At 44.7% G+C, this 25993-nt stretch overlaps 1 protein-coding gene across 1 annotated transcript; it reads right to left on the bottom strand.

Moving 5' to 3' along the window:
* Window positions 1-21178: 21178 nt before the first annotated feature.
* Window positions 21179-25339, bottom strand: IRX6 (iroquois homeobox 6). The gene is made up of 6 exons (XM_032773524.2): window positions 25295-25339; window positions 24021-24278; window positions 23539-23648; window positions 22641-22948; window positions 21703-22305; window positions 21179-21291 (listed from the first exon to the last, which is right to left on the bottom strand). The coding sequence occupies exons 1-6, from the start codon at window positions 25337-25339 to the stop codon at window positions 21179-21181; spliced, it is 1437 nt and encodes a 478-aa protein (XP_032629415.1).
* Window positions 25340-25993: the final 654 nt, after the last annotated feature.

The following is a 25993-nucleotide window of genomic DNA, read 5'->3' on the forward strand; positions in this document are numbered from 1 at the left end:
TCACTTAATCTCTCTTTACTTCAGTTATCTATAAAATGGGTACATTAATGCTTAATTATCTCACAACAGTGTTATCATTCATAGTGGACTAAGCCATGGCTAATTTTTATGGAGCCATGCAGTAAGTAAGGAACTTTTTCACTTTTTATGGCCTACTTAAGAACCTGCTCAGAATCTTAAACCCGCAGCTCCAACGAGCACATGGGGAGTGGGGATAAATAGTTATAACAGTCTGAGTTAGTGTGATGGGATCTATTGTAACTTATATATTGATTCTGAATTTGACTTTGAGTCTAAGGAGATCTAAGGTGACATAACATACACATTGAGGTGATCAAATATTTGTCTCTATGTTTGACTTTGTAGGAGAGGATTCTTTTAGCAGAGATTTGGGGATCCAGATGGGGGATTATGTGACTTGAACTATATGAAAAAACCAAACATCTCAGCTTCAAACTTTAAAACAAACCACTACATTGAACCTGCCATTCTCCCCTGGGGCACAGGATGAGAGAACAAACCACGGGTGACAGATGTTACTCACATTGCCTACTGCACTACTAGAAGGTGATCCGATACTACTGCAAGGGTGGTATAAGAACTTAAATGGAAAAGAACCTGGAAAATGTACCAGAAAAAAACTGCATTGAAGGTTTTGGTGACGTCCAGCTAGCGCGAGAAAAATATTCCCAATTTCAACAACACTTTTCCCATCAGAAATATTACGCAGGAAACTCTATGAAAGCTTTGCAAATGCCAAAGGAGGGCAGATTTCAAGTGTTTTCAATTTTACAATCAAATAATTCACAAGGTTCCAAACCTGCAACCAGTATCACACGTTTAGTCTGGCATCCGTGCCTGACTGGTTTGCCTGTTCCCAAAGTGAGGTGAACAAAGAGTTTACAATAATAAAAATACACTGCAAAAGAAAGTTCTTCACACTAAACGTTATGGGCCAGAGGTGGCTCTGTGCAAAGGGAGCATGGAGAGGGTATGGGTCGGCCAAAACCAAGAGTCATTGGAGTATTGCTTGTGTTCTGCTTATCCCTGGCTCCTAGAATGGTTGCTCTAAATTGCACTAGGGATTGGTCCAGTCCACAGCTAGCCTCAGGATTGGCCTTGAAAAGTGACATGAAACCACCTTTGTTCCACCCTTTCTGCAATCTGCGCTCAGCTCAGCTCAGCTGGATCTGAAAATAAGGCCCAAATCACAACATTAAAATTCAGTGTGATTCATGTATCAAATACAATCTATTAGCATTTAGTATATTAGCATTTAGCTCAGATTTGTAAATGGATATAAAGAGAGAGAGGTTATATTATCACTGTAATTGAGAGGAAACAGAGAAAATCTTTTCCATTTCCTGCTTAGACACTTGTGGCATAATTGCCTGAGACAGACAGGATTTTATGTCAAAGTGCAGGGAGAAGGGTAATAATGTATGTTAAATTCTTGAATCCTACAAATGCTGAAAAATCTTTTTGGCAGTTGATTTTTCTATAGGTAGATTATAAGTCTTAAATCACAAAAATTCCCCATCAGGTAATTAGACCTGTATATTTCTAAATAAATAAATACAATTTGAGGACACACTGAAAGTGTGTGGGGGTAGAGGGGGGAAAAAGAGGGAAGATGAGCTGTCTGCTAGTCAACCATTGGGGAGACTGATTAAAACCTTGCTTTGAAAATCTACAATTTCAACAGATGAGGTGGCCATTACAGTGTTATCCAAATTAATCTGAATGTTGATGAGTTGTGTAAGTACTTGGAATAAAGGTATCTGATAATATATGGGAATGGTTTGGAGGAATTGCTTCCCCCCTCCACACACACACACACTCTATGTGTTACTTTGTACTTGTCTATGTCAAATTTCACCTACTGTTGTCCTATCCAATTTCTTAGTTCTGTTAGATTTGTATGGATCCTTATCCTCCCTAGTCTTGACAACTGCAACAAAAGAAAAGATTGAATCTTCACTTCTACAGAGGAGGTTTGGCCTTCAATGGTAGAAAATGCTGCTGAATTTCTAATCCCCTATAGAAAATGTCCTATCAGAATCGCCACTTCCTTTAAATTGTAAACAGACTAGTCCAAGTAGCTCTGGTGCTCACACCTTTAGGTGTATATCTGAATGCAAAACTGAGCCCCTTTGTTTTTTTCTTGCCATTGGGACGTTATATACTATCAAAGGGGATAACCAGAACAGACTGTAAATATTCTACTTGAGAGACAAAAGGGAGAAATGCCTTTAGAAAGGCCAAGCTCAAATCCCTGGGTTAGCGAAGTGCACTGAATCCCAAACTGAGGAATCTTCTATTTCCATTTGTGCTTATGTTAAATTAATGTGCTTTTTTAAAAAACAAACAAATAAACAAAAAAACCCACAAACCTCATCCCTTGATGAAAATGTCCTGTTTGCTAAATCATTCCGTTGCCTTGCATGTTCCTACCAATCCTGTGCTACAATATGCAAGCCACTGCTGTCGACACCATAGTCATGGAAAGTTATAGTACATTATATTTCCCATGCAAAATGATAGCATGTTTGGATTCTGGGTAATCTGACACTTTAGAGATTATTGTGTGATCTCTGGTATTGTGAAAAACACAGCAGGCTTGATTCTCATCTCAGGCTCATATAAATCACTGAAATCAATGTTGTAACACCAGGAGAAGACTGGTGTATGCATGCTGGTTTGCTGGTGGTGATCTGTCACATATTAGCCTATATTGGCTATTGATGTTGTGAAGGCCAAGACTATAACAGGGTTTAAAAAAGAACTAGATAACTTAATGGAGGATAGATCCATTAATGGCTATTAGCCAGCATGAGCAGGGATGGTGTCCCTAGCCTCTGTTTGCCAGGGGATGGATCGCTTGATGATTATCTGTTCTGTTCATTTCCCCTGGCATTGGCCGCTGTCGGAAGACAGAATATTGGGCTAGATGGACCTTTGGTCTGACCCAGTATGGCCATTCTTATGTTTGTAGAATCATTTTCTTTTCCCTTTGGCTGCTCTGTTTCTACAGCAATTTTTGGTGTCTCAGTCTTCAGGGGAGAGTGAGTTAATTACTTAGGGACCCTGTTAGGCAGCAGGACAGTTGCTGGTGAAGTCCAAGTAGAGTTGTGAGAATTCTAATTTCTTAGGAATTTATGCAGCTCTTGTTTCAGATCTTTCCACCTCAGTAATTCACAGAAATTCCTTCAAGGTCTTCACTAATCTCGTCACTCCACCGTTGGCTTTGGGCCATTTCAGGTATCTTCCTGTGCATAGAGCAGAGAGACCCTGCAAATGTAAAGCAGTGTCATTAGAAAGGCTATTGTCAGTTCTGATGTCAATGATATAACTATCAGGATACAGTAGCTTTCTATCATGAAACACTTTTCTGGACTGAATGTCACAGCTTTAGCTGGAGTGATTGTTTCCATCCCTGCTTCCATTAATCTTGTAAGATCATCGTTCACTACTGGAGAGGGGGAGGTTTAGATCAGATGCCCTCCATTAGTCAGAGCTGACTTTGGATCATGGGTGAGCAGATAGTTTTGCCATCTGTGGCAGTGCCTTGGAAATGGCAGTCATTTTGGCTTGGCAGGGTAGCCTAGTTTTACTATGAGCAGTCAGTCTTCAACTCTGCTGCTGCTGATTGTGTCTCAGAATTGCTTGATCTGCACTGTTGGCCTGTATATGTAACTGTCTGTTATGGTGGAGAGCTCAAAGTGAAGCTGTTATGCAGTGCTCCAAATAAATAGTGATGCGGAAGTCATACTCCACATGTGCTAGCAAGGATCAGGAAGCATACAATGCTGCTTAACTTGGTCAGCGAGGAGCGGGGGTCAATGGGAAGATGTAACTCTGTGTGTGACAGTGATGAGCTATCATTGTATGCCATGCACAGGTATTTGCTCTCACATTGATAGTTGTAGCTAGCATATTGGCAGACATCACACCCAGGGCCGTCACTTCCATTTAGGCGGCCTAGGCAATCGCCTAGGGCACCAGGATTATTGGTGGGTGGCATTTTGCCAGAGGGGGCAGCAGGCGGCTCCGGTGGAGCTGCCCCAGTCGTGCCTGCGGATGGTCGTCTGCTCCCATGGCTCTGGTGGACCTCCCACAGGCACGACTGCAGCAGCTCCACCAGAGCCGCGGGACCAGGGCGCGGGGCGGCAAAATTGCCGTGTGCCTAGGGTGCTAAAACCCCTAGTGCCGGTCCTGATCACACCGTAAATAAATCATAGCTCCTGATTACAGGGCTGAGAAACACCTGGCTGGATGAACACCAGCTAGCTCTGAAGTTAATACTTGGAAAGCAGGTGACTCAAAAGTCCTAGCTTTCCCATCTATTATCTACCCAAACTGGTACCAACCACTGTGTGATTCCCATCATATGTGTACACCAAATCCCATACTCCCAAGACCACGAGGTAGTGTGAGTTAGTGGATAGAGCTTTGGACTGGCACTCAGGTGGCTGGGTTCTAGTAATGGCTTGTCCACTGACCTGCTGAGTGGTCTTGGGAAAGTAACATCATCCCATGCCTCAGTTTCCCCATCTGTAAAATGAGGATATTGCTGACCTCCTTTGCAAAGTGCTTTGAGATCTACTGATGAAAAATCACTATGTGAGCCACCTGTTATTACAGATATACAGGTTTGGTTCTCAATATCATGTACAGTGCACAACAGTGGGACCAATAATATCCTACTCCAGTGAATCACAGGTATCTGGGGCATCAGGAAGCAGCTATATCTATCCACTTTATAGCAGTTAGCAAGGCTAAGGCTCTCACTGGGGGCAGTTTGTCATGGAGAGAACAGCTCCCATTAGAGTTTTGCTGTTAGCAGCACATGCATGAAGTCTATGCAGTTGGATGAACTATCTCCAGCCCAGAGAGAAAGGGAAACTTCAGTACAACCACTGCAAGAAGCAATGGATGGGACTTTAAAAAAAAATCCCAAACAATGAAAGGGTACTGGAAAGATTCTGTATTCAACGTGCCACAGGATTCTCTGCTGCTTCCCTTATAGACTACAGACGTTTGAAGCATGAGCTTTCGTGGTGAATCCCACTTGTCAGATCCCATGTAGTGGAAATTTCACAAGGCCGTATATATATGCTAGCAACGCAAGCTAGGAAAAACGAGTTAGTTCAATCAGGGAGATGAGGCCCTGTTCTAGCAGCTGAGGTGTGAAAACCCAAGAGGGACGAAAACTGGTTCTGTAGTTGGCAAGCCATTCACAGTCTTTGTTCAGTCCTGAGCTGATGGTGTCAATTTGCAGATGACTGAAGCTCAGCAGTTTCTCTTTGAAGTCTGGTCTGAAGTTTTTTGCTGCAGGAATGCGCACCTTAAGGTCTGCTATAGTGTGGCCAAGGGAAGGTTGAGAGTGCTCCCCTACAGGTTTTTGTATATTGCCATTCCTAAATATCTGATTTGTGTCCATTTATCCTTTTCTGTAGAGCCTGTCCAGTTTGGCTGAATGTACATACCAGAGGGCATTGCTGGCATATGATGGCATTATTACATTGGTGGACGTGCAGTGAATGAACTGGTGATGGTGTGGCTGATCTGGTTAGGTCCTGTGATGGTGTCACTGGTGTAGATATGTGGGCAGAGTTGGCATCGAGGTTTGTTGCATGGATTGGTTTCCTGAGTTAAGAGTCTATGGTGCGGTGTGCAGTTGCTGGTGAGAATACGTTTCCGGTAGGCAGGTTGTCTGTGAGGAATTGGTCTGCCAACCCAAGCCTGTGAAAGTGTGGGATCATTGTCCAGCGATGGGTTTGTAGATACCCTGATGATGGCGTTGGAGGGTTTTAGCTGGTTTTCCTGCCCCTGGAAATGCTTGGGGGGTTTTAGCTGGTTTCCTGCCCCTGGAAATTTCCACTACATGCATCTGACGAAGTGGGTATTCACCCACGAAAGCTCATGCTCCAAAACGTCTGTTAGTCTATAAGGTGCCACAGGATTCTCTGCTGCTTCTACAGATCCAGACTAACACGGCTACCCCTCTGATACCTGTATTCAACGATGCGGTCTGTGGCTGTGTGGTGTGATATTTCTCGTCAGAGATTGGAGTAACTTTTCTGGGATGAAGTACCCACTGCATGGTGCTGCATGAAGGCATGATATGAAGAAAAGAGGGGCAGGAGGAGTTTCCTCTCTTAGGCCCAGCCCTTGGGCAGTCTGTGCAGCCAAAAACATTTTGCATCAGCGTAGAGGCTTGTTAGTCACATGGTTTAATGTGGAACTGGTTTTGCTCCACAAAGGATATCAGAAGCACTGAGCAGTAGCTCTGCTTAAACATTCTACATTCTGGTAGGGCATGGTGCTAGCAAATTTGGCCCCAAGTTAAAATTCTATGAAACCATAACTTCTTTGGAAGTGAAGTATTTTCCCCACATAGAAAGGCAAACTATTACATTATGTATCAGATGGGAAGAGGATGGACAACGCTACATTGTAGCCAGCAGGATTTTCTTTTGACTGAAAGATCAAGCAGTAGACACAGGTTTTCAATGTGAATCAGGTTGAAGCTATTTATAATTGATTATGAAGATGAGGTTGAATAAAATTAAGACAAATTTAAGTGAGAGCAAGACCTTGAGTACTCTGCAATGCCACATTTGTGGAATTTGCCACCGAATCCACCACTTGGCACAGAAACTAAACTTTTGTTTAAATTTAAGCTTCTAGCTCGTGTCCTTCCAAACATCCACATAGTGAAAATCAATGGATGAAATGTCACCAACCTTACAGCATGTCTATATTCAAAAACTTACACCAATATAACTCAATCAATTTTTTAATCAATCCAGTTACATGGGTGCAAATCCCTAATACAGATGCACTTTAAACCAGGGTAAGTCATTTTAAACAGATTACATTCATTAAGCTAAACTGAACAGAAATATAAACATCAGTCTTTGCAAAAGAGGTAAGCCTAGCCCCCAGATTTCTGACTCCCAACCCACTTCAGCTTCCCCTACTCAAAAGGGTATTTTGTGTCTGCATCTCTTACACATTTGTGCTCACTTGTGTCCATGGTTATCACCCGGATTGCCTGTGCTCTAGAAAAGAGACCTCAATATGCGAAACCTCTCATGAAATGCAGAATGTTAAAGTCTTGAGAATACTTTTCCATTAAAACATGAGTCCAACAGAGCTGGAATCTACAATAAGCCAAGCTTTTCCTCTGAGTCAAATCAGCCAATAACTCTGATATGCCTAAGGTGATATTTCTTGAGTGTAGGTACTTGTCCATCTAACTCTATTGCTTCTTTTTCTTGATCAGTTCTTTGAGGGGCTGCCTTGCAACAAGGTTGGTGATAACATGTACAAAGTAATAATTTAAGTCTTAGTAACTCCTAACATCTATGGGAGCGCTAACATTCATGGTAGCAGGTTTGAAGGCTGATGCTTTCAGACACTTTCCTGGTGAAGACTTCCTTTAAAAAGAATAACTAAGTAGATTGCTCCATTTACTTGTATGAAATTGTCATATAATGTATCAACAATATAATAAATGTATCCACCTGTATAACAATTCATGCTGTAGGTAGAGGGAGGATTTCAATTTTTTGTAGGGTACCTCTTCCATTTTTCCTTCCAAAGGAAGTCACTTAATGTAGCGTGCAAGTCTTATAAGACAGTGGTCATTAAGGAAACCAACAGATGAGCCAAAGGTTAGCAAATTTTAAAGGCCAGCTACTGGCTCAGTCGACAAGTGAAGACGGCATTCTGCAAATAAAAAGGCTGAATATGCTGATCAGGCCAAGCTGCTTTCGGTACAGGATTGGGGGTGGAGAAAGGAAAAGACATCTTTAAGGCGCCATTTCCCTTGCCAGATCCTAGAGACCCACTGTGACTTCAGCTCGCCCACAGTCCCAAGAGGAGATACTGTCATCTGGGGATCAGTGGCCTTGAAGAACTGGAGAATGTAGGAGAAACTGGGGGAGTTTTCCACTGGCTAGTTGAGGCATATTTAAGGCTGCCTTGTGTCTCTGGAAAATCCAGGTAGTAGATGTAATGGCTTTGAGATATGCATATATAAGGTCTTTACTCTGAATATATGAGTTTGTTTCCCAAAGAGTCTCCCCAGAAGGGTAGAAAGCAAGATATAAAGCACTAGGAAGTTTACTACAAATCTTCAAGGTGGATTTTTTCTTGAGAACTTTTTTCACTTCTCTCAAGTCTTTTAAAGGCTAGAAACTACCAATGTGTTGCTAAAGATCATTGAGATACACTGTTCTACTTACCTCAAGGTGTTATCAGGATGTTTTCTCCTCTTCAGATGAAAAATCCAGCTTTCAGATTCTGGCTAGAAAAAAAAAAGTATTTGTCCTGCTAAGTAGATTGAAAAAGAATCCAGATTAAATAAATATGCAGTATTTCCAGTATGTTACCCACCTGTCCTGGCCTATGATTTATTTTCAGATGAACAGTAGGTTTAAAAAAAAATTCCCAGTAACAGATGCATTGGTCCTGAAATGACACCTGGCACAAGGAACAGCCTACACTGGTTTAGAGCAGCTTGAAATAATCACTCACCATAATATACTGCTTCATAACAACAACTGCAGCCACAAATAATAATTTCTAATCTAGCAACCCCCATGTGAGGCTGTTGAAGTACGTTACAAGCTGAAGTTCAGTTAGACAGCACCTTGCGAGGCAGATAAGTATTATCCCCATAATACACACTAGGGAAACGTAGGCATGTGCAATTAATGAAACTACTGGCTTGAGTAAGGTGAGCAGGATTTGGACCTAAAGAGTGTTGTCCAAAGCTTCACTATGCATCAATGGTAGATATGAAATCCTGGACTCCAGTCTCAGAGAATCATGGATTTTAAGCCCAGGAAGGAGCTATTCTGAATATGACCCATTTAATTCACTGTCTTCCAAAGTGTGGTGCATGTCTTTCTAAAAAGGGGAGTGACGGGCTAGCTGGGGGGTGCAAACCAATAGCAGGGCAAGTTTATCCATGCTGACCTGCTACTATTACAAGTGTTAAAGGGGGATCCAGTTTGTTTCATTTTCCTGACATGGGCTTCATCTTTCAAAAGGTTGGGAAGAGCTGATGAATCTGATCACCTGCCTGGTATAGAATCATAGAACTGTAGAACTGGAAGGGACCTCAAGAAGTCAAGTCCAGCCCTGTGCACTGAGGCAGGACCATGTAAACTTATATCAGCCCTGACAAGTGTTTGTCCAATCTGTTCTTAAAAAACTTCTGATGGAGATTCCACAACTGCCCTTGCAAGCCTACTCCAGAGCTTAATTATGCTTTTAGTGAGAAAATGTTTCTTAATATCTAACCAAAATCTCCATTGCTGCAGATTAAGCCCATTGTTTTTTGCCCTGCTTTCAGCGGACATGGAGAACAATTGACTGAAGTCCTCGTTATAACAGCCATTAATATATCTGAAAACTGTTAGTAGGCCCCACCTCAGCTTTCTTTTCTCAAGACTAGACATGCCTAGTTTTTAAAACCTTTCCTCATATGTTAGTTTCTAAATCTTTGATCGTTTTTGTTACTCTTCTCTGGACTCCCTCCAGTTTGTTCACATCTTTCTTAAAGTGTGGCACCCAGAATTGGACACAGAACTCCAAAGAGGCCTCATTAATGCCCAGTCGAGTGGGACAGTTACCTCCTGTGTCTCACATTCAATACTCCTGTTAATATACCCCAGAATGAGATTAGCCTTTTTTTTTTTTTTTTTGGCAATTCCATCACATTGGTAACTCGTATTTAATCTGTGATTTACTATAACCCTCTGATCCTTTTTCAGCCGTAATACCACCTAGTTACTGCAGTATTTTGGATCACAATACTTCATCCTGTAATTCCTGAGTCATGCCCAGTAACTTGTGCAGCTAGAGCATCCCTCTCAATGTATTTACTGTGCGTGAAAAAGAAAAAAAATGTGTCTTTTACTCTTTAATCCAGGTTAGTTACCCCTATTAAAATAGCAGTTTAGACTCAGCTGCTCTAGATTTTACAGGGGTTAGCAGCTTGAGCTAAACCCCAGGTTCCCTGATAGGCTTTAACTAAAAAAACTCACCCATGTTAAAACTTGAGTTGTCTTCACTGTTCTTTTAGCTAACTTGGGTTAACCCCCTGCTCATTTTTTTTTTAAGTAAAAAGATCTCTAGAGAGACGAGTAATCTAGATTTAAAGGGCTTGTCTTCACTGCATTGTTAGCTGGAGGTATAACTCAGGTGTTGCCCATAACCTGACTCCTGCCCTCCCCCCCAATTTCTAGCTCAGGTGAAGTGGATCTTTAAACTGGAGGTAACTGGCCCATGGTTGGCTAGGCTAACCTGAGAGGCACTAACAAGTATAGCTAACAGCAGGGAAGAACTGCACATGGGTTATCAGACTTGTCCACACTGTGGCTGGGCTGTTTATAAACATATGGAGCTGGAGTGTTGAAGGGGTTGAGGGGGCTTTTCAGAACCAGTGGTTCATTGTGACATTGTTTATTGATGTTACATGTTCGCCGGTGGTGGTAAGTTGCTTGAAAACTGTTGTTTTTATATACTGACTGAGCAAAGCAAGGCCCTCCCCTTGACTCCCTGGCATTTCTCGGTTTGTCTGTAATGCAATAACTTTGGAACATCATGTCTGCTTAATTCCAGAATTCCTGGGTATGTTCTATGCATCCATGAACACAACCCTATTGGTGTTTGATGTAAATGGAAATACCAGAAAAGCCTGATAGAGAAGAAAACCGGGGGCTCAGACTGTCTGGTACTGTAGACAGAAGAATCTTTCTGCTCTCTACAGCCCCTGCTTACATGTGTGGGAGCCAGCAATGTAACTTGCTGCATGGGGCATTGTCTGTAGCCTGAACTCAGTCAAAAATAAGCCCTACAGGGAGCGTTTGTGGAGGAAAGAGCAAAGGGGAGTGGGAACTGTGTGTGTGGGTGTGTGTGTATGAAGAGCAGAGCGGGGAAGCAGCAGGAACTACAGGCATGGGGCTGCGAGAGTGTGGGGAAGCAAGAACCCAAAAGGGAAGTGGAGAAGGGGGGAGAAAGCAAGGGATTAGTGAGGACTGGGGACAAGTGGTAGGAGATGCAGGGACCCAGAGGAGAGTAGAGTGTAGGGGACAAGTGATAGGAGATGCAGGGACCCAGAGGAGAGTGGACTGTAGGAAAGTGAAGTTGGTGGTAGTGAGGGGGAAGCAGGAACTCAGCAAGGGAATGGTGGAAGGGATGGGGGCTAATGCAGGGAGATGCATGGGAATGGGGGTGGTGGTGATGAGGGAAGCAGAGATGTGAGCCAGAAATGGGTGGTTTGGGTATCGAAGCAAGTATCCAAAATCAGTGTATGTAGAGACTGGGAAAGAAAAGGAGGGACCTAGAGGAGTGGAGAGGAGATGAGGAGTGGAAATGGGGGATACAAGAGACCATGTTATGGAGGAAGGGGCTATGGGGGACACACACAGCCCCTGATATTGGGGTGGGGGTGAACTGCATGGAGTCCCTGAAATGGGAGGATGAGACACACGGAGCTTGGGAAAGGGAAGGGGAAATGGAAGAGTGGAAGGAGCCTCAGGTATGTGCCCTATGCTCAACCTGCAGACACTGCAGTGTGTGACAGCCCTCCAGTTTATTTTTACCTTTAGCTGGGTTAATAGGGAAAGGGTTTGTAATATACAAATGGAACGTTGAGTTAGCAAACTGGGTTCTTCAGTTATCAGTGGAGGCTACAAATAGGGTGTCAAACTCAATGAGCCTTGTTCTGATTTTCTAGTTACACCCACTTTACCTTGGGTCCCTTACCAAATGTTATCCCTTGACTCTCCAAAGTGGAGTTAACCATCAGGATGCCGATACCATCAGGGAGTGAGGATTGCCCAGGCCAGAATCCTGGCACCTATCTTGACTATTTACAGTTATTTCCAAAGATGAAAATGGTATAATGTAGACAAGCCCAGAGAGAGAGAGACAGACTTTCAACTTCTACCCTCTTTCTCTTCCCCCCACCCCCTCCTGCATAGACCACACAAGTGAAGCTGCTCTGAGATTGGCTCTGTATCTGTGATGGTTAGTGTTATTTGTTGAACTAATTTTACTAACACAACCTTCCATTTTTATATAATTAAAAAGCCTTCCCCCATCCAGCAAGTGAAGGCAGAACCAGTAGAGCAATAACTGGCCTGCAGCCACTTGAAAGAAAAGGAGTAGTGTTTGCTTTTGGAAAAGAAACTTCAGATCGATGGTTGCCACTGATTCTTTGGTTTTTGCACTAGCCCAGTGGTTCCCAAACTGGAGTTCGCAAAATGTTATAGGGGTTCTTGGGAACAGATTCCCTAATGGAACCCCCGGACTTCCAAGAGCTAAGCAGATCAAAGCAAGCCTATCTATCACACTGAGGAGATTTCAACTTCAGGACTCCTTGTAAGAAATGGAAAGGGAGGTGAATTTTTTTTGCCATTTTAAAAATTAAATAGGAAGCTAGTATTGTTTTTTAAATTATTATGAAGAACAAATTTAAGCTTTGTTGTAATGTGCACTGTTTGCCTGGACTGCTCAAGACCTGAATGCTTGTGTAGGAGGAACTCTTTGAGTTGGCTTCTTAAATACCTTTGTGCTGTTTCACATCTGATACTCCTTGATGAAACATAAGAGCCTTGTCTTATAACAGGCTTATTCAAAGTGATACAAGCTATGAGAGTGAGAGCTTGGAAGTGTTGCTGTTTTCATAACATAATAAAAATATTGTAATGATAAATAATTAATAATAAACTGTGTAATAACCATGTCATAAAAACAAACTTTATATTTCTAGGATCACATCTTTTATAATTTTTATTCAGGTAAAAGAGAAAATCCCTGGAAATTTTTACTAGGAGGTTCGTGAGACTTGACATTTTAATGAAAGGGGTGCACAGGTTATTAAAGTTTGGGAACCACTGCATTAGCCTAATGCTTCTGTAGCAGAATTGTGGGTGTTCCTGTCTACACTGGACCACTGGTGTTTCACATGGAAGGTGACTGCGAACTCTAGTGTAGATGCTGCTCACATGTGTTCCAGACACACATGTGTCTGAGAAAGGCTGTGTTTGTCAGCCAGGCGGCTAACTGGAGTTACCTGGCATCTGGGGGGAGACAGGGCGCTGTAGTTTCCACCTGGCTATAGCCAGCGGAGGTAACCCCAAGGATCAAAGGGTGTGGGCTGGTAACGGTGTTGACCTCCCCAAGTTACATCGAGGTAAAACCCACCGCTGTACAAGTCTGTTTCGAGCTGTGTGTAGCCCTATGCAGCACCTGCCAACACCAGAATGTGCTGCCGGGTTAAACTACAACGAATCCCCGTGTAGACGTGACCTCCGTGTGTCTTCCCAATGTACCTGCATTGGGAGAGCTCGGTAGGGTGGGGGAAGGCAGCAGCCTGCCTGCCCTGGCCGGCTAGGGAGACAGCGAGGCGGCTCCGTCCTGGGCAGTGGGCAGAAGTAGGTCGTGGGGCAATCCCCGGGCAGCTCAGATGCCCCTGCCTGGCAGGCTGGGTCGCCCAGAGGGCACGGCGAGTGGCGGGGGGAGCCAGGCCGCACAAAGCCGCCTTTTCATCCCCGGGCTCCAGGTCCCCGATAATTATCTTGGAAAAAAATTCATTAGCAGCGTCCGGCGAATTCCGAGGGGGGCGAGACACGATCCCGAACAATGCCCGACACACATTCCCCCCAGCGCGCTCAGTGAAGTGTGCAGCCCGCGTCTGCTCATCCGCAGGGGAACTGAGAGCCATTAGCAGGCGAACTTTGTTTTCCAAACTTCCTAACCCAGCGTGGGACGCATCAATCAACGGGTCCCAGCTCCCCCGAGCCGGCCCGCTCAGAGGCCAGGGAGAGAAATAATCTTAGAGGGGAGGGGAAGGTCGTGTCTGCGTGTTCACTAATTGGGAAACAAAGCGCACTGATAGGCTACAAACTTGTGAACTGTTGTATCTAATCTGGAAGGTAGGGGAGGCGGTGTGACATCCGGAACCCGTCCCCTTGGCCCGGCGGTGGGGAGATAAAATCCGATTCCCCTCATCTGAGGATGTTTCCAGCCAAGTGATGTGGCGTGTCATATCTTGACAAGGGAGATAGACTTGCCACGCGGGATACCACCTTTCCACTCTCTTAAACCTCCGAGTCCCCACGGCAGGAGAAATCCCTCCATCATGGACCAGGATTGGGAGGGGCCGAGCTGAACGTAGGGACATTCGGGGAAATGATTCATGATGGGTTTCTTGTATTCGGGGCCCCCGGAGGAGACAAGACTTACATTGGCATTGGTAGTGGTGGGTCTCCCCCCACCCCCTCGAGTGATTGAACTGTATTGAAACTCTCTAGGCAGAGGGATGACTTCCTGCGCTCGCTGGTTTTATAGAACATTTGCTTTTAAACCAAGTTATCCTGATTATTTTAATGTCGCAGAGTGACTCCAGCACCTCTGTGAACTTGATCTCGAGACAGAAAGGAAACCAAATCAGGAGAGAGAAAGACATTAGGGTGGCTTTATTACCCAGTTGCTTGTCGCAGGTTTCCTTGTTCTTGACAGAGGTTCTGCCAAAGCACTAATCGTATCTGTCCTGGCAGAAGTGAAACACCTCAGAATTATCATGTAAGCCCGCCCTAAAATGAACCTGCGGTTCGTGTAAATGAAAGCTGCGATTTAAATCATCTGGACTCCTTAAAACCGCAGGTTTCAAATGATGTATCCATTGTGGCTGTCCAGAGATCTCTTGCTTCTCACCATTGCTTAGCTGGAAGGTGCATTTCAGTTGGGAGGACGCTGTTGACGAGTAAGATTTGGCATTGAAGTGTCAGGGTTGATACCTGTCTTGGCAGAGCGATCTCACTGTTGAAAACTAAACAGCGAATCTGTTCTCCTTTGCAGGGGGCATCGTACTGGGGTAGATGCTCTTTGTACCACAGCATCACTTGTTTCTTGTTGATCTAGTGGGAGAGGCAAGTTGTCCACAGTCTCACGTGCCGCTAAAACAGGCACAAAGAGGGGCTGTTTGTCATCAGAATGTAATATATTCCGAACAAAAGGAATAACACTTACCTGCGCTATCACTCTATATTATGTAAATACGCCGTACATTAAAAGTATATCACCATCCCATAATCTCAAAATAGCTTTTATTGCAGTGGCCTTGTAACGACTTCCCCTAGTCCCTCTCACCGCGCTAGCATCTACACTATGACGGGATCACCGGGTATAGCAATGTGCTACAATGAGCAACACATGAGTTCCAGACCGTGGAGTGACAGTGCCCGGATGTGATGTTTCAAGGCAATATAGTAATTGTACTGGGGTGTATTTATCCACTCATGTTGGCTGCTCTGTAGCATGATTGACATTTGCTGCTGCAGGTAGGCTGTAACCACACCGTATTCACCATAGGATGTTGCCGGTAGGGGCGCTATGGTAAATACCGCAATAGCGACCATCCTACAAGAGGGTCCCAAATGGAAGTGATTTGGGAGAAAGGGCAGCATTGACTCTCCCTCTAAAACAGGCTGGCTAGCAACAGGTCTTTAATCAAGGAAGCTGCATCCACGGAAGGCATCTGAGTCCTGTCCTTCCCGCCCCGCTTTCTCCTGTTTCCTTTCTTGACTGCCAAATAGGTTTGAGGACATTTCTTTGGTCACTGTTCATATCACTCGATGCTGCGTCTGATTCAGCTGCTCTTTCGCAGACAATCCGAGCTGATACCTTGACTGTGCTCTTCTTCAAGGGCCCAGTCCTGCCCGATGTTGAGACCCCATTGGGTGTTAAAATCAGCGGGAGTTGAGGGCTCTGAGTACCTGGCAACGTCAACTTTATTCTCGTTTTGTAATTGCCGCGTGTGGGTCATTGCGTCCATAGTAAACAAGTGGGAGGGGGGAACCCACAGAGTTCACTTTCCTGTGCTGATTCTTATACAAAAAATCTGGTTCATAATAAAGCTCATCCAACAGATCTAGATTTTTATTATCGTGTTTAATGCTTTGAATTTGCTCTTTTAAAATCTGGGCGAGACCATTTTTTTATTTGTTATTAAATATTAAGGCGCTCTCCGGCTTGTGCTCCGCTCTTTTCATATTAGTTCTGCATCAATCCCTGCTCTGATTTTTTTAATCAAAACAGTATTCAGAATATGATTCCCCAAGATTATATTTTGAGAGATTTGCGATACATATCTTGCCGGCATGGGCAGATTGCTGGGAGTTCTGAGCAGCCTGGATAATCTGCATCGGGCTCGCTTGACCTTTAATAAAAGGAGAGCAAAATTAAAAAAAAAAGTATCTTAAGACTCACAGCAGGTCACCTTAATTCAGTCGCTTGCCCTTAGAACATACACCAAAGTGTTTAAGTATCCCCCAATCGCCAGTTCTGAACCAATCTTTCCAAAACCAATTGAGATGGCGGTGTCTGGAGTGCTTGGGTACAATTAGTCTTCAAAAGACAGAGCGGTGTCAAGGGAACTAGGCATACTATGATACTGGGGATCCTTGCAGCGATGGAGGATGTGTGCTTTGCTCCCACACTAGGTCACCATTCCCCTCTTCTTCCACTGTCGCTCCAGGGCCTGGGATTGTCAGGGTTCATTGTACCGTCCTGCAGGATGTGTAGAGTTAGAGGCTCCAAGATCCCCTCTCTCCCTGAGAGCCCATGGAAGTTGGGCTGCTTTGCACATCAGAGTTCGCCGGGAAGCTCCAGTGTCCTGCGCCGCGCACTTGCTTTGATTGTCATTCTCTCTGGGCTCACTGGCATGCTCCAGTGGCCACCTCCCCTTCCGACCTGGAGGGCGGAGGGTGGCGGGTGGGAAGCCACTAAAACTCAAATCAAACTAGGACGCGTGTCAACAGCTGGCTTCCAACGAGAAGGCCGGAGGCCCGTTTTTACGGGCAGGACAGCGACTTCTCAAGGCGCTGATGGTGATGGTCTTGGGTTCCTTCTGAGGGCAAAGAACCGCGGTCTCTGGCCTTCGCAGGAGAAGCTCCTTCCTGCTGCTCCGGCAGAGGGACAGGACGTGGGGAGTGCAGAGGTTTTGTATTCTCATTCTCAGGAAATGCTCCCAAGTCCGGTTTGTCTAATTACAGCAGCTGTCGAGGTCCCCCCACCCCTATGAACCCTCCCCTTAATTGTTAGCGTTAAACTCGGCCGCGAATAGATCGTATCCATACTACCTACTTCTCCTTTCTGCTTCCCTGGGAGCAGCAGCTCAGGTGTGTGCGGGTTGATTCCAGGCTGCTTAGAAAGAAAGGCCAATTAACAACCCGGCACGAGGACATGGGTGTGACATTTTAGCAGCGGGGGAAACTCAACGAAGTTCCCTGGCTTTGAAGAAACGGGTCCTTGAGGGAAAACCTCTGCGTCACTTCCCAGCACAGAAAACACCTGTCCCCTCTGCGGCGGGTGATGGGATGGGAGCGCCTGAGCCGTCGACTTGCAAGAACCCTCCCAATGGGCCTAATACTCTTTATTACAAGCGCTAATCCTTCAAATCCGACTTGAAATAATGTTTATCTTCTCGCAGCTTAATTTCCCTGCCTCTAAGCTGCAGGTCACTGCCACAGCCTGCTGCTCCTGCGAGGCTGGGCTTTCCCAAGAATGCATAAGAAAGTGTAAAAGCAACATGCATGGGGAAGTAGCATAAGTCTCAATCATGTCATCTTTGTACCTAAAGGGAATATATTAGAAAGTGATTGGTTCTTTCTAAGGAGCTGTGCACTTCTTCTATTCTACTGATTTCATTCAGTGCTATCTGTTTGATGGGTGGTTTGGTTCAATCCCTCTAGACACACAAGGCATCTATTTATATGTTCCTTTGGGTTGTGTGTTACTGCGCGCACCACAGCAAATAATTTCTGAGCATCTTGGCATTAAAAAAAATACCACTGTCCACAAGATGCAAAATCTCTCGGTAAAGCGAAGGTTTGTCGGAAAGAGAAAACTCTGTAGCTAAAGGAGAGTTCGTACTAGAGTGACCAGATGTCCCCGATTTTGGGGTCTTTTTCTTATATAGGCTCCTATTACCCTCCACCCCCTTCCTGATTTTTCACATTTGCTGTCTGGTCACCCTAGTTCGTACAAATCAACGTAGGGCAATCAGTGCCGAAATCCATACCTAGGAAAAAGGCAATAGAATAGTTCTGCATGTCTTAATCAGGGAAATAAAGATTTTCAGGTTATTTTTTAAGCCACAAGAAGTCGCCTCAGACCTAGAGAGGTGCAAAATCCGTCAGTTTCCCTCCATCATCTGGTAATTAAAAACCGAATGAAAGCAGTCTGATCCCCTTCTAGTGGTCATTACGGTTTGAATGAGGAACTAGATGGATATTAAGAGTTAATTCCTGTTAAGATGAGTGTGTGATCAGTAAATAGTTCAGAATGATCTGTCTGTTACTTCTAATAAGAGCTATAAAGTTCCAGTCCTAGGAGCCCAGTCAGTAGCCTCGGCATAGGCCACTTGAAATGGTTCCAGTTAGAACAGGGATTGTGGTTACATTGCGAGCAGACTTTGTGAAGAGGCAAACCCAGCCCTCTTCGCTTAGGCAAGTCTCCCACTGAGCCCAATGGGAATGTTGTGAGGGCTGAACTGACTGGACCACAAAACTGGAAAATGATGGTAACCTTTTTTACTGACGGTCTTCATCACAACACCCCGTGCTGCTTCTCAGCATTAAAGCTGAAATATTTATAAATAATGGAAAATACATTAAAATATGCACTTTAGGAGTATTTACAATAAAAAGGACATACTACATTTTCTACATAAAATTGATGTGTGAGAGTTATATTCATAATCTATAGAGATCATATACAACTTTTTTGTATTTATACAGACTAACAGGGCTGCTACTCTGAAACCTGCCATTATGCAAGGGACAACTATTTTTGTGTGTCTTGTGTGTGTGTTTCATACTTGGAAGACATGATAATTAACTCATAACAAACATATAGTTACTTCTTCCAGTTGTTATGCAAATTCCAAGTATGAAACATACGCTAAAGAAGGAAAACACGACGTTACAGACGTGAGTCTATCAGTATAGACACAATCCCACCCTACAGATTCATAGAGCGTGGGTGTGTTACACAGTCCACTTCCAATCACTCCCCCTGATCCCTTCTCATTGATCTTCAGTATCTTATCCCCGTGAAACGCTTCACTTCTTCTCAGTCACAAAACTATAGGATCCCCCCTGAGCAGTCCCACTTGTCTTAGTAGCCTTTGGTAAACATGTAGAACTCTACTCGATTTTCAAGATTGATTTCCCTGATTTATTAGGGCAGAATTCATTGGACTCTATTGACCACAAATGACTTAATGTAAATGTTGACCCTGGTGAACTTGGAAATGGCTGGTATCGGGTTGATCTATAGATGACCTCTTAATTACCACAGTTATTAATTTAAATTATTGCCACTGCTTCTAGAAACAGGGAACAAAGAAACGTTCTTTCCTCATCCCTGCTTGGTTTATTAGTCTGAACAGAAAGTGTTTGATGACACTTTTAATTAAACAGAAATAATGCAGAGATGCGGTTTCCTTTTCTTGTCTGCCTTGTAAAGTTCAACACTGCTCTTTTAACTGAATTATGGTGATGACCACTCACTTTGCCACTCCAGACCAGTTGCTAGACTTTAAACTGACAGGGGCACCCAATATCCCCTCCCCCCCACCTTATCATGCAAGTCTCGGAGGAGAGGTGGATGCTTTAAAAACAGGGGAAAGCCAACATAGTTGAGGGCAGGAAGGAGGGAGAGAGAAAGCGCTCGCTTGTCCTATTGGTCATACCTTTGAGTAGTTCAGACATAAGTTCCTCAAGTTTGCAAGACGGCTTTACAGCATTCAGCTGATTCATTTTAATTAGAGACTCTTAAAAATACGTTCAGCGAGATCTTTATACAATGACAGAAACTAAACAGCCCGTCGAATGTCCTTAAAACAGTACCCCGCTCTTTTGTCTCTTCAGAACCACACAGACAAGGAGATTTACAAACATACTTTACCAAAAAAAAGGGGGAGAGGGGAGGAATGAAAGCACTGTGGTTTGTGTGGTTTGTTTTAATAGGACAAGGTGGGATGAAAATTAATACTGGCCTTTTGGTAAGCACGCTAATCACTGGTATTTTACAAATGACAAAGTTGTACATTGAACACGATGGTTCTTGAGGCGGGTCTGTTCAAACTCGGAGTGATAGCGGTGGCAGGGCGGGGATGGAGTACTGTCTTGTAAACTTGTGCGAAACTACAATGATCCAGTGCATGAGCCAAAGTCTATAATTTATTCAAGTTCCCCTGGTCTCTTTCCGAGCGGGGTTTTAGTCTCATCCATTTTTTAAAAGCAAGTTGTGCATATGTTATGACCGCTCCTCCAGAAAAGAAGACGGGACGCTAGAGTTATATTTAATGCTTCGGAGTAGGGCTCCTCCCTGCTGGCGGAGGATTTTTCAAGCCAAGAGCCTTGATGCTCAGACCCATCTTCGTGATTCTCACAAAGGTGCTGGGCTAACCTGCTGAGAGGGGGAAAAAAGGTGATGAAAATTTCACTAGCATTGGTCAAGTGTATGCCCCGCGCCTTAAGAGGCTAAAAGCTATGAAAACATCCCAATTTATAGTATTGAAAATTTTGGAGTTTTACAAAACAAAACTCAGGTGCAACATTTTTTGGGGGAAAGACACAGTAAATGTTTCTCAGCAATTTGCTTACTGAATAGGAACATGTGGACCTAATTATCTGTGTGCTCAAATAACGTTTTAAACTAACTTACTAGAATAGTTGTTGGTCCTGGGAGAAATTTCCCTGCAAAGCAGAACACAGATACCATTATTTGCGCCTATCCTCTCTCCTCTCCACCAAACTCACAACACTGTAGCCAGCAACTGTTCTTTCTCTCCCACAAATGTTTCAGAAGACCCAATAACCTGAACCACTAAGCACTCAAATAAAACCATATAGTTTGTTACAGTCGGGCTGTTTTAACAGGTCACATCAGTCATTCGCACACACGAAGTTCCGCTAGCCAAAGGGACCCTGGGCTTTTGTAGAATCTGTTTGTAATACTTCAGAACCGAAGCGGTATCCCCTAGCAAACAAGGCACGGATTCTCTCTGAAAATACACGTCTTTTACTGTCCCCTTGAGAGCCCATAAAATGGTTTAGTGTGCAGGAAAGTTCGTTTACCTACCTCACCTCTTCAGCACTGGCCTAAAAGCTGTTCTCAGCTTATCTTTATGCTGCACTACACAACCTTCACTGAGATCTATGGCTCCTTGGCTGGGTTTCACATTTCTCCCAAACCCTGCGTACAGACACAACCAATTTATCACAAAGTTGAAGCTTCACAAAGGTACATTTGCTTTGCCTGACCTAGGCCAAAAGGCTTTCCAGCTCTCTGAAATCCTTTCAGTCGCTTAGACTTTTGGGGCCTGCTCCATACCCCACTCCCTCACCCCAGCCAGGAGTTGGTTGTACTAGAATCATTGTTTAAAACATGACAGAAAAGGTCAGGATTCGGCCAAGCAGCCAGCTCTGTGCTGCATCGAATTAGCAGGAGTTGTATGTTCTTCATGTGACCGGTGCTGTAAACAAACGTGTTGGACTAGAAGCAGGCAGCTAATGGGGAAGGAGGCCATTTGTGTAGGCTGAGCTGCCAGTTTGAGCATTCAGGTATGTCCCCTCCCCCCATCCGGGTGAAGAGAAATGGAAGTACCTTCGGCTCCTGAAGAGTACTGGCATGGCTCCTCCAGGACGGGATAGGAAGCACAGCTTAGCTGGATAGACTGCAGGTTGAAAGAAGAGTTTCTAAAAATCTTGGTGGCCTGGGGCAGTTCTTCGAACGCACTGTCCGCAACGGGCGGGGCTCTGAGGCTGGCCAGGGGTGGCGCCTCGGGGCAGTGTCCAGACACAGAGCGTCTTCCCCGGCCGAGCAAACAGCCAGGGCTCGCTGTCCTTGGTTCGGAGTGTGTGCGGCCAACTATAACATTGGCCCCTGCGGTGTGAGCTAACGACCAGATTCTGGGCTTGTCTGTGGTTTCGTATTGCTGCCCCGGACTCACGGTGCCCACCACGCTGGCTGTCTTTTGCCCCACAGTCTCTAAAAAGTCTCCCCCGGCCCCCCGCATGGTTTTGTTACAGGGGAGAGGGTGGAAATTGCTGGGTGGGGTCAGGCTGCAGTCCCTGTTCTCAGGCTCGGGCAAAGCAGAGCTGGCACTGGAAGCCGCCGGGTGTGCACTCTTGTCTTCTTCATCCTCGTCTAAATCGTCCAGGTCGCTCAGTCTCAATTCCTTTTCTTCCTTGAAGCTTTTCTGACCTGCTTTTTAAAATAATGAAGGAGGGGAGGGGGGAGAAACCAACACATTAGTGAGACTGTGAAAGGGCACGAGCATGGTGGGTGTGCAACGCAAGATGTTAATCGCTGACCCTATATTTGTGTGTGGGGATGCTTTGTAGAGGCTGATACCTAATGACTTTTAATGCCACTTCCTATAGAGTTTGCTACTGTCTTTTGAGATGGGATCTGTCTCGTCTTGCTTTTTAAACGCCTTCCTAATGAAGACATGGCTCTCAGGAAACAGAATTGCATGGATTCCACCCCAGCTCAATCCAATTCAAAGTCACTCGCCCTAGATGTCCGCCGCCACCCCCTACCTTTGCCTTCATTTTCGGTGCCATATTCATCTTCCTCCCCCTTGTTTTCATCTTTTCTCTCTTCTCCTGCTTTGTTCTTGGGAGACCAGGTCATTTTGTTTTCCTTCTTGAGCCTCCGTCTGGCGTTAGCAAACCAAGTGGACACTTGTGTCAGAGTCATTTTGGTAATGATGGCCAGCATGATTTTCTCCCCTTTGGTGGGATAAGGGTTTTTTCTGTGTTCGTACAGCCAGGTCTTAAGGGTGCTGGTTGTCTCTCGAGTTGCATTTTTGCGCCTGGCTGAGCCACTGAAATCCACTGTCCCATACCTGCCATGAAATATTTACAGAGGAAATGTCACTGGATGGGAATACAAAATTGTGGTACAAAATTAACTATACTACCAAACTGTCTGTTAAGATTAAAGCTACTCAAGCTAAACAATTACCACCCCCCTACCACTGGGTTTTATTAGCCAGAATTACTAAGCTTACTTCACTCTGGGTATTTTATTTATTTGCCACTTAAAAAAAAAAACCGACTGATGCTTTTATTCCTGGGAACAAAGAGGACCAGAGAAGGGGGGGGGGGTCATTACGTTGCGGTCCCGTTTCGAGTTCACCCTGTGCTAGGAGGTCATAAGCAGAGGGTTACACCCAGTTTTAATAGAGAGTACCACGTGTCACCGCTTTAGCAGCAGATGTTGCTAATCCAGTTTGCCTTTTCCTGGAACTTGATTACCGCTGCAATTACCAGGCAGATGAGCGGCAAAGTTTTACGTTAGCTGACTGCTGTTAGCCCCTTGCTTGGATGCTTTGTATAACATTTGCCAGCTAGGACAGCCCGCGGTTTTTGGATAGCTGTTGCTGCAGCGCAGAGAGATATTAATGCAACTCGCAGTTGATCAAAGGGGTTTTACCTGTCGTACTGGTACTGCCCTAAGGAAGGATCGTAGGGGTAGAAAGCGGCAGGCTGTGCGAATCCCGAGTGCAAACTGCTGGTGCCATCCTTAATTTCATACTGAGGGTTCTGGAAGGGAAGGAGCAGCTTTTGACGTTAAAATTGAAGGTGTTAAAATAGGAAATTCCTCCACTTGTCTGGCTGAATCAGTGGGGGCTCCATGCATTCCAATCCTATGACGCCCCTGCTGTATCTCTGATCCCTGCTGTCCTGAGGGGCCCCCGCTGCTGCCTTTACCCCAGAAGGGCGAGGCATCTGTCTTAGCATTTTTTGCTACTTTCCCCTCTTCCCTCCCTCACTCCCCATGTCCTAAAGCAAATTTGTCGCCTGTTGAAGGCTAGCTGACCCCCCCCTTTCCCCCCTCCCTCTATGCCCAGAGGTAGCAATAGAATAAAAGCTCCCGGACGTGGGACGAAGCTTGGTATTTGGACGTCCACTCACCAGTGTGGTGTAAAGAGTTGATGGGTCTGTGCTGTAAGGAAGGTAGTTGGCATAACCTTGGCTCGCTGCGGCTGCTGAATAGGGAGAGCTGTACATTCCCAGAGCTGCATTGAGTTCCGTCCGGGTGCTGGCCAGCAGCCTGTTTTCGTAAGAGGGGCAGCAAAGAGTAGCCGCTTGGGCAGATCCAGAGGAAACATCCGGCACGGATCTGGAGGCGGTTTCACAACAAGTCGTACTGGGGCTGGCAGACACAAAAAACTGGGGAGAGAAAAGAATGTCCAGGGCGATTATTTAAAACGCAGAAGGAATTTAGAGGTGGGAGAAAAAAACCAACCTCCCTACAAAGAAGTGTCAACTAATGAAGGAAAATTGGAACTAAACCGAATGGGAAGCATGTGTAGGGTGAGGGTAACTAATCAAAACAGGCAAAACTTTAGGGAAACCATTGCTATAGAAAATTAAAAAAAAAATCTGGGTGTAAACCCCCTTACTCCACTTCACATTGATCTAAAGGCAAGAAGTTGCAATTGCAGATCACTTGACAATAGACTAAGCATTAAACATGTCAGATAATGCAGCCAAAGGCATCTGATTCCTTTACTTTTAAAACCACAGGAGAAGCCAGCGTCCCAAGGAAGGGGAGGAAAACCTTGCTGTGATCACAGTGTATAAATAATCCAACCAAAATAAATTATGGATCAATTTAGTTAATTTGGAGGCACTTTTGGAAGTCGCCAGGCAAATATCGACACATGCTAATACAAGGCAGTTAGAGGAAATACGGAGGAGCACGTCACAGATAAATCACACAACAATAATATATAGCAAAATAAACCAGCAAACAAAAGCTCTGGTCGAATACTTCCTATAGGTGCACAAGAACTAGCCTGCGAGGCTAACACCACAGAGTAAAAGGCTGGGATAAAAGCGCCTACAAAAGCCAATGCCTTGCGCTGCGCCTCTCAAATGAAAGCTTTAAGCGAGTAACATAGGTAATAGATCAATACAGATTTGTAAATCAGCTGCATCTAGAATTTTTTGCACTTAAACCGGAGCAGTGACAGATCAGGTTCTTTGCCCTGCAGACTGAGGGTTGTTGTTATTTTTTAAAATCCTAGAATAACACAAGCGACACACAGACACACGCACATTTTTAAAAAAGCCTCCAGATGTGCCCTTTAAAAAGACTCGAAGCAAGGGGGTGGGGGAAGAAAACAAGACATCTGGAATGCAGCAGCGGAATCTGATCAAAAGTGAGTGCTTTCTTCTCTTACCTGCGAAGTGGTGCTGTAGGGATATCCAAACTGAGAGAAGGACATAGCTGCTCCTTATTTTTGAATCATAAGCAATATTCCTCCCCCCCAGATCGATTAGTAACTAACCCCCCCTGCTTCAAGATGTACCTTCTCCCATACACATTTCCACGTATGGTTTCCCCCCCCCCCTCAATTATAGATGATTTCACTTAAGAAAAGCAGCCAGGCATCTGAGGCATGAAGCCTGAGAGAAGGTTTCCCCCCACCTCCCATCCTTCTTAGCAATATATATGTTTATATATAAAAATCACCCCAATGTATGGAGGCTTGAACTGCAAAGGGGAGTTTAAAAGAAAGGAGGGGATCACGTAAGGCTTGCAAGCTATGGAGCCTGCTTGTTGTAGTGTTTTCTGCTCTATAGTTCTTTAGCATTCATCCATGGAAGAGTAGCAAAGTGACGTCATAGTAATCCCGAAACGACAGCCCCAGCCAGGCTATAACCATCTTTGCCAATCATCTCTAACATCGAAGATACACTCAATACTTGTTTCATGTTGTTTTAATGGTGGGCTGTGATGCGCGTCAAAGGCAGGGACCTGAAATGCTGCGCAGTTGGTCTCCCTCGCGCGCTCTCTTTAAAAGCACCATCCAATTTGGATGTTGAAAAATCAAGGCGATGGGGGGCGGGGGGGAAAGAAACTTATTCCATTCACCAAA

Source organism: Chelonoidis abingdonii, chromosome 19 (genome assembly GCF_003597395.2).
Source record: "Chelonoidis abingdonii isolate Lonesome George chromosome 19, CheloAbing_2.0, whole genome shotgun sequence".
In the NCBI taxonomy this organism is placed as follows: domain Eukaryota; kingdom Metazoa; phylum Chordata; order Testudines; family Testudinidae; genus Chelonoidis; species Chelonoidis abingdonii.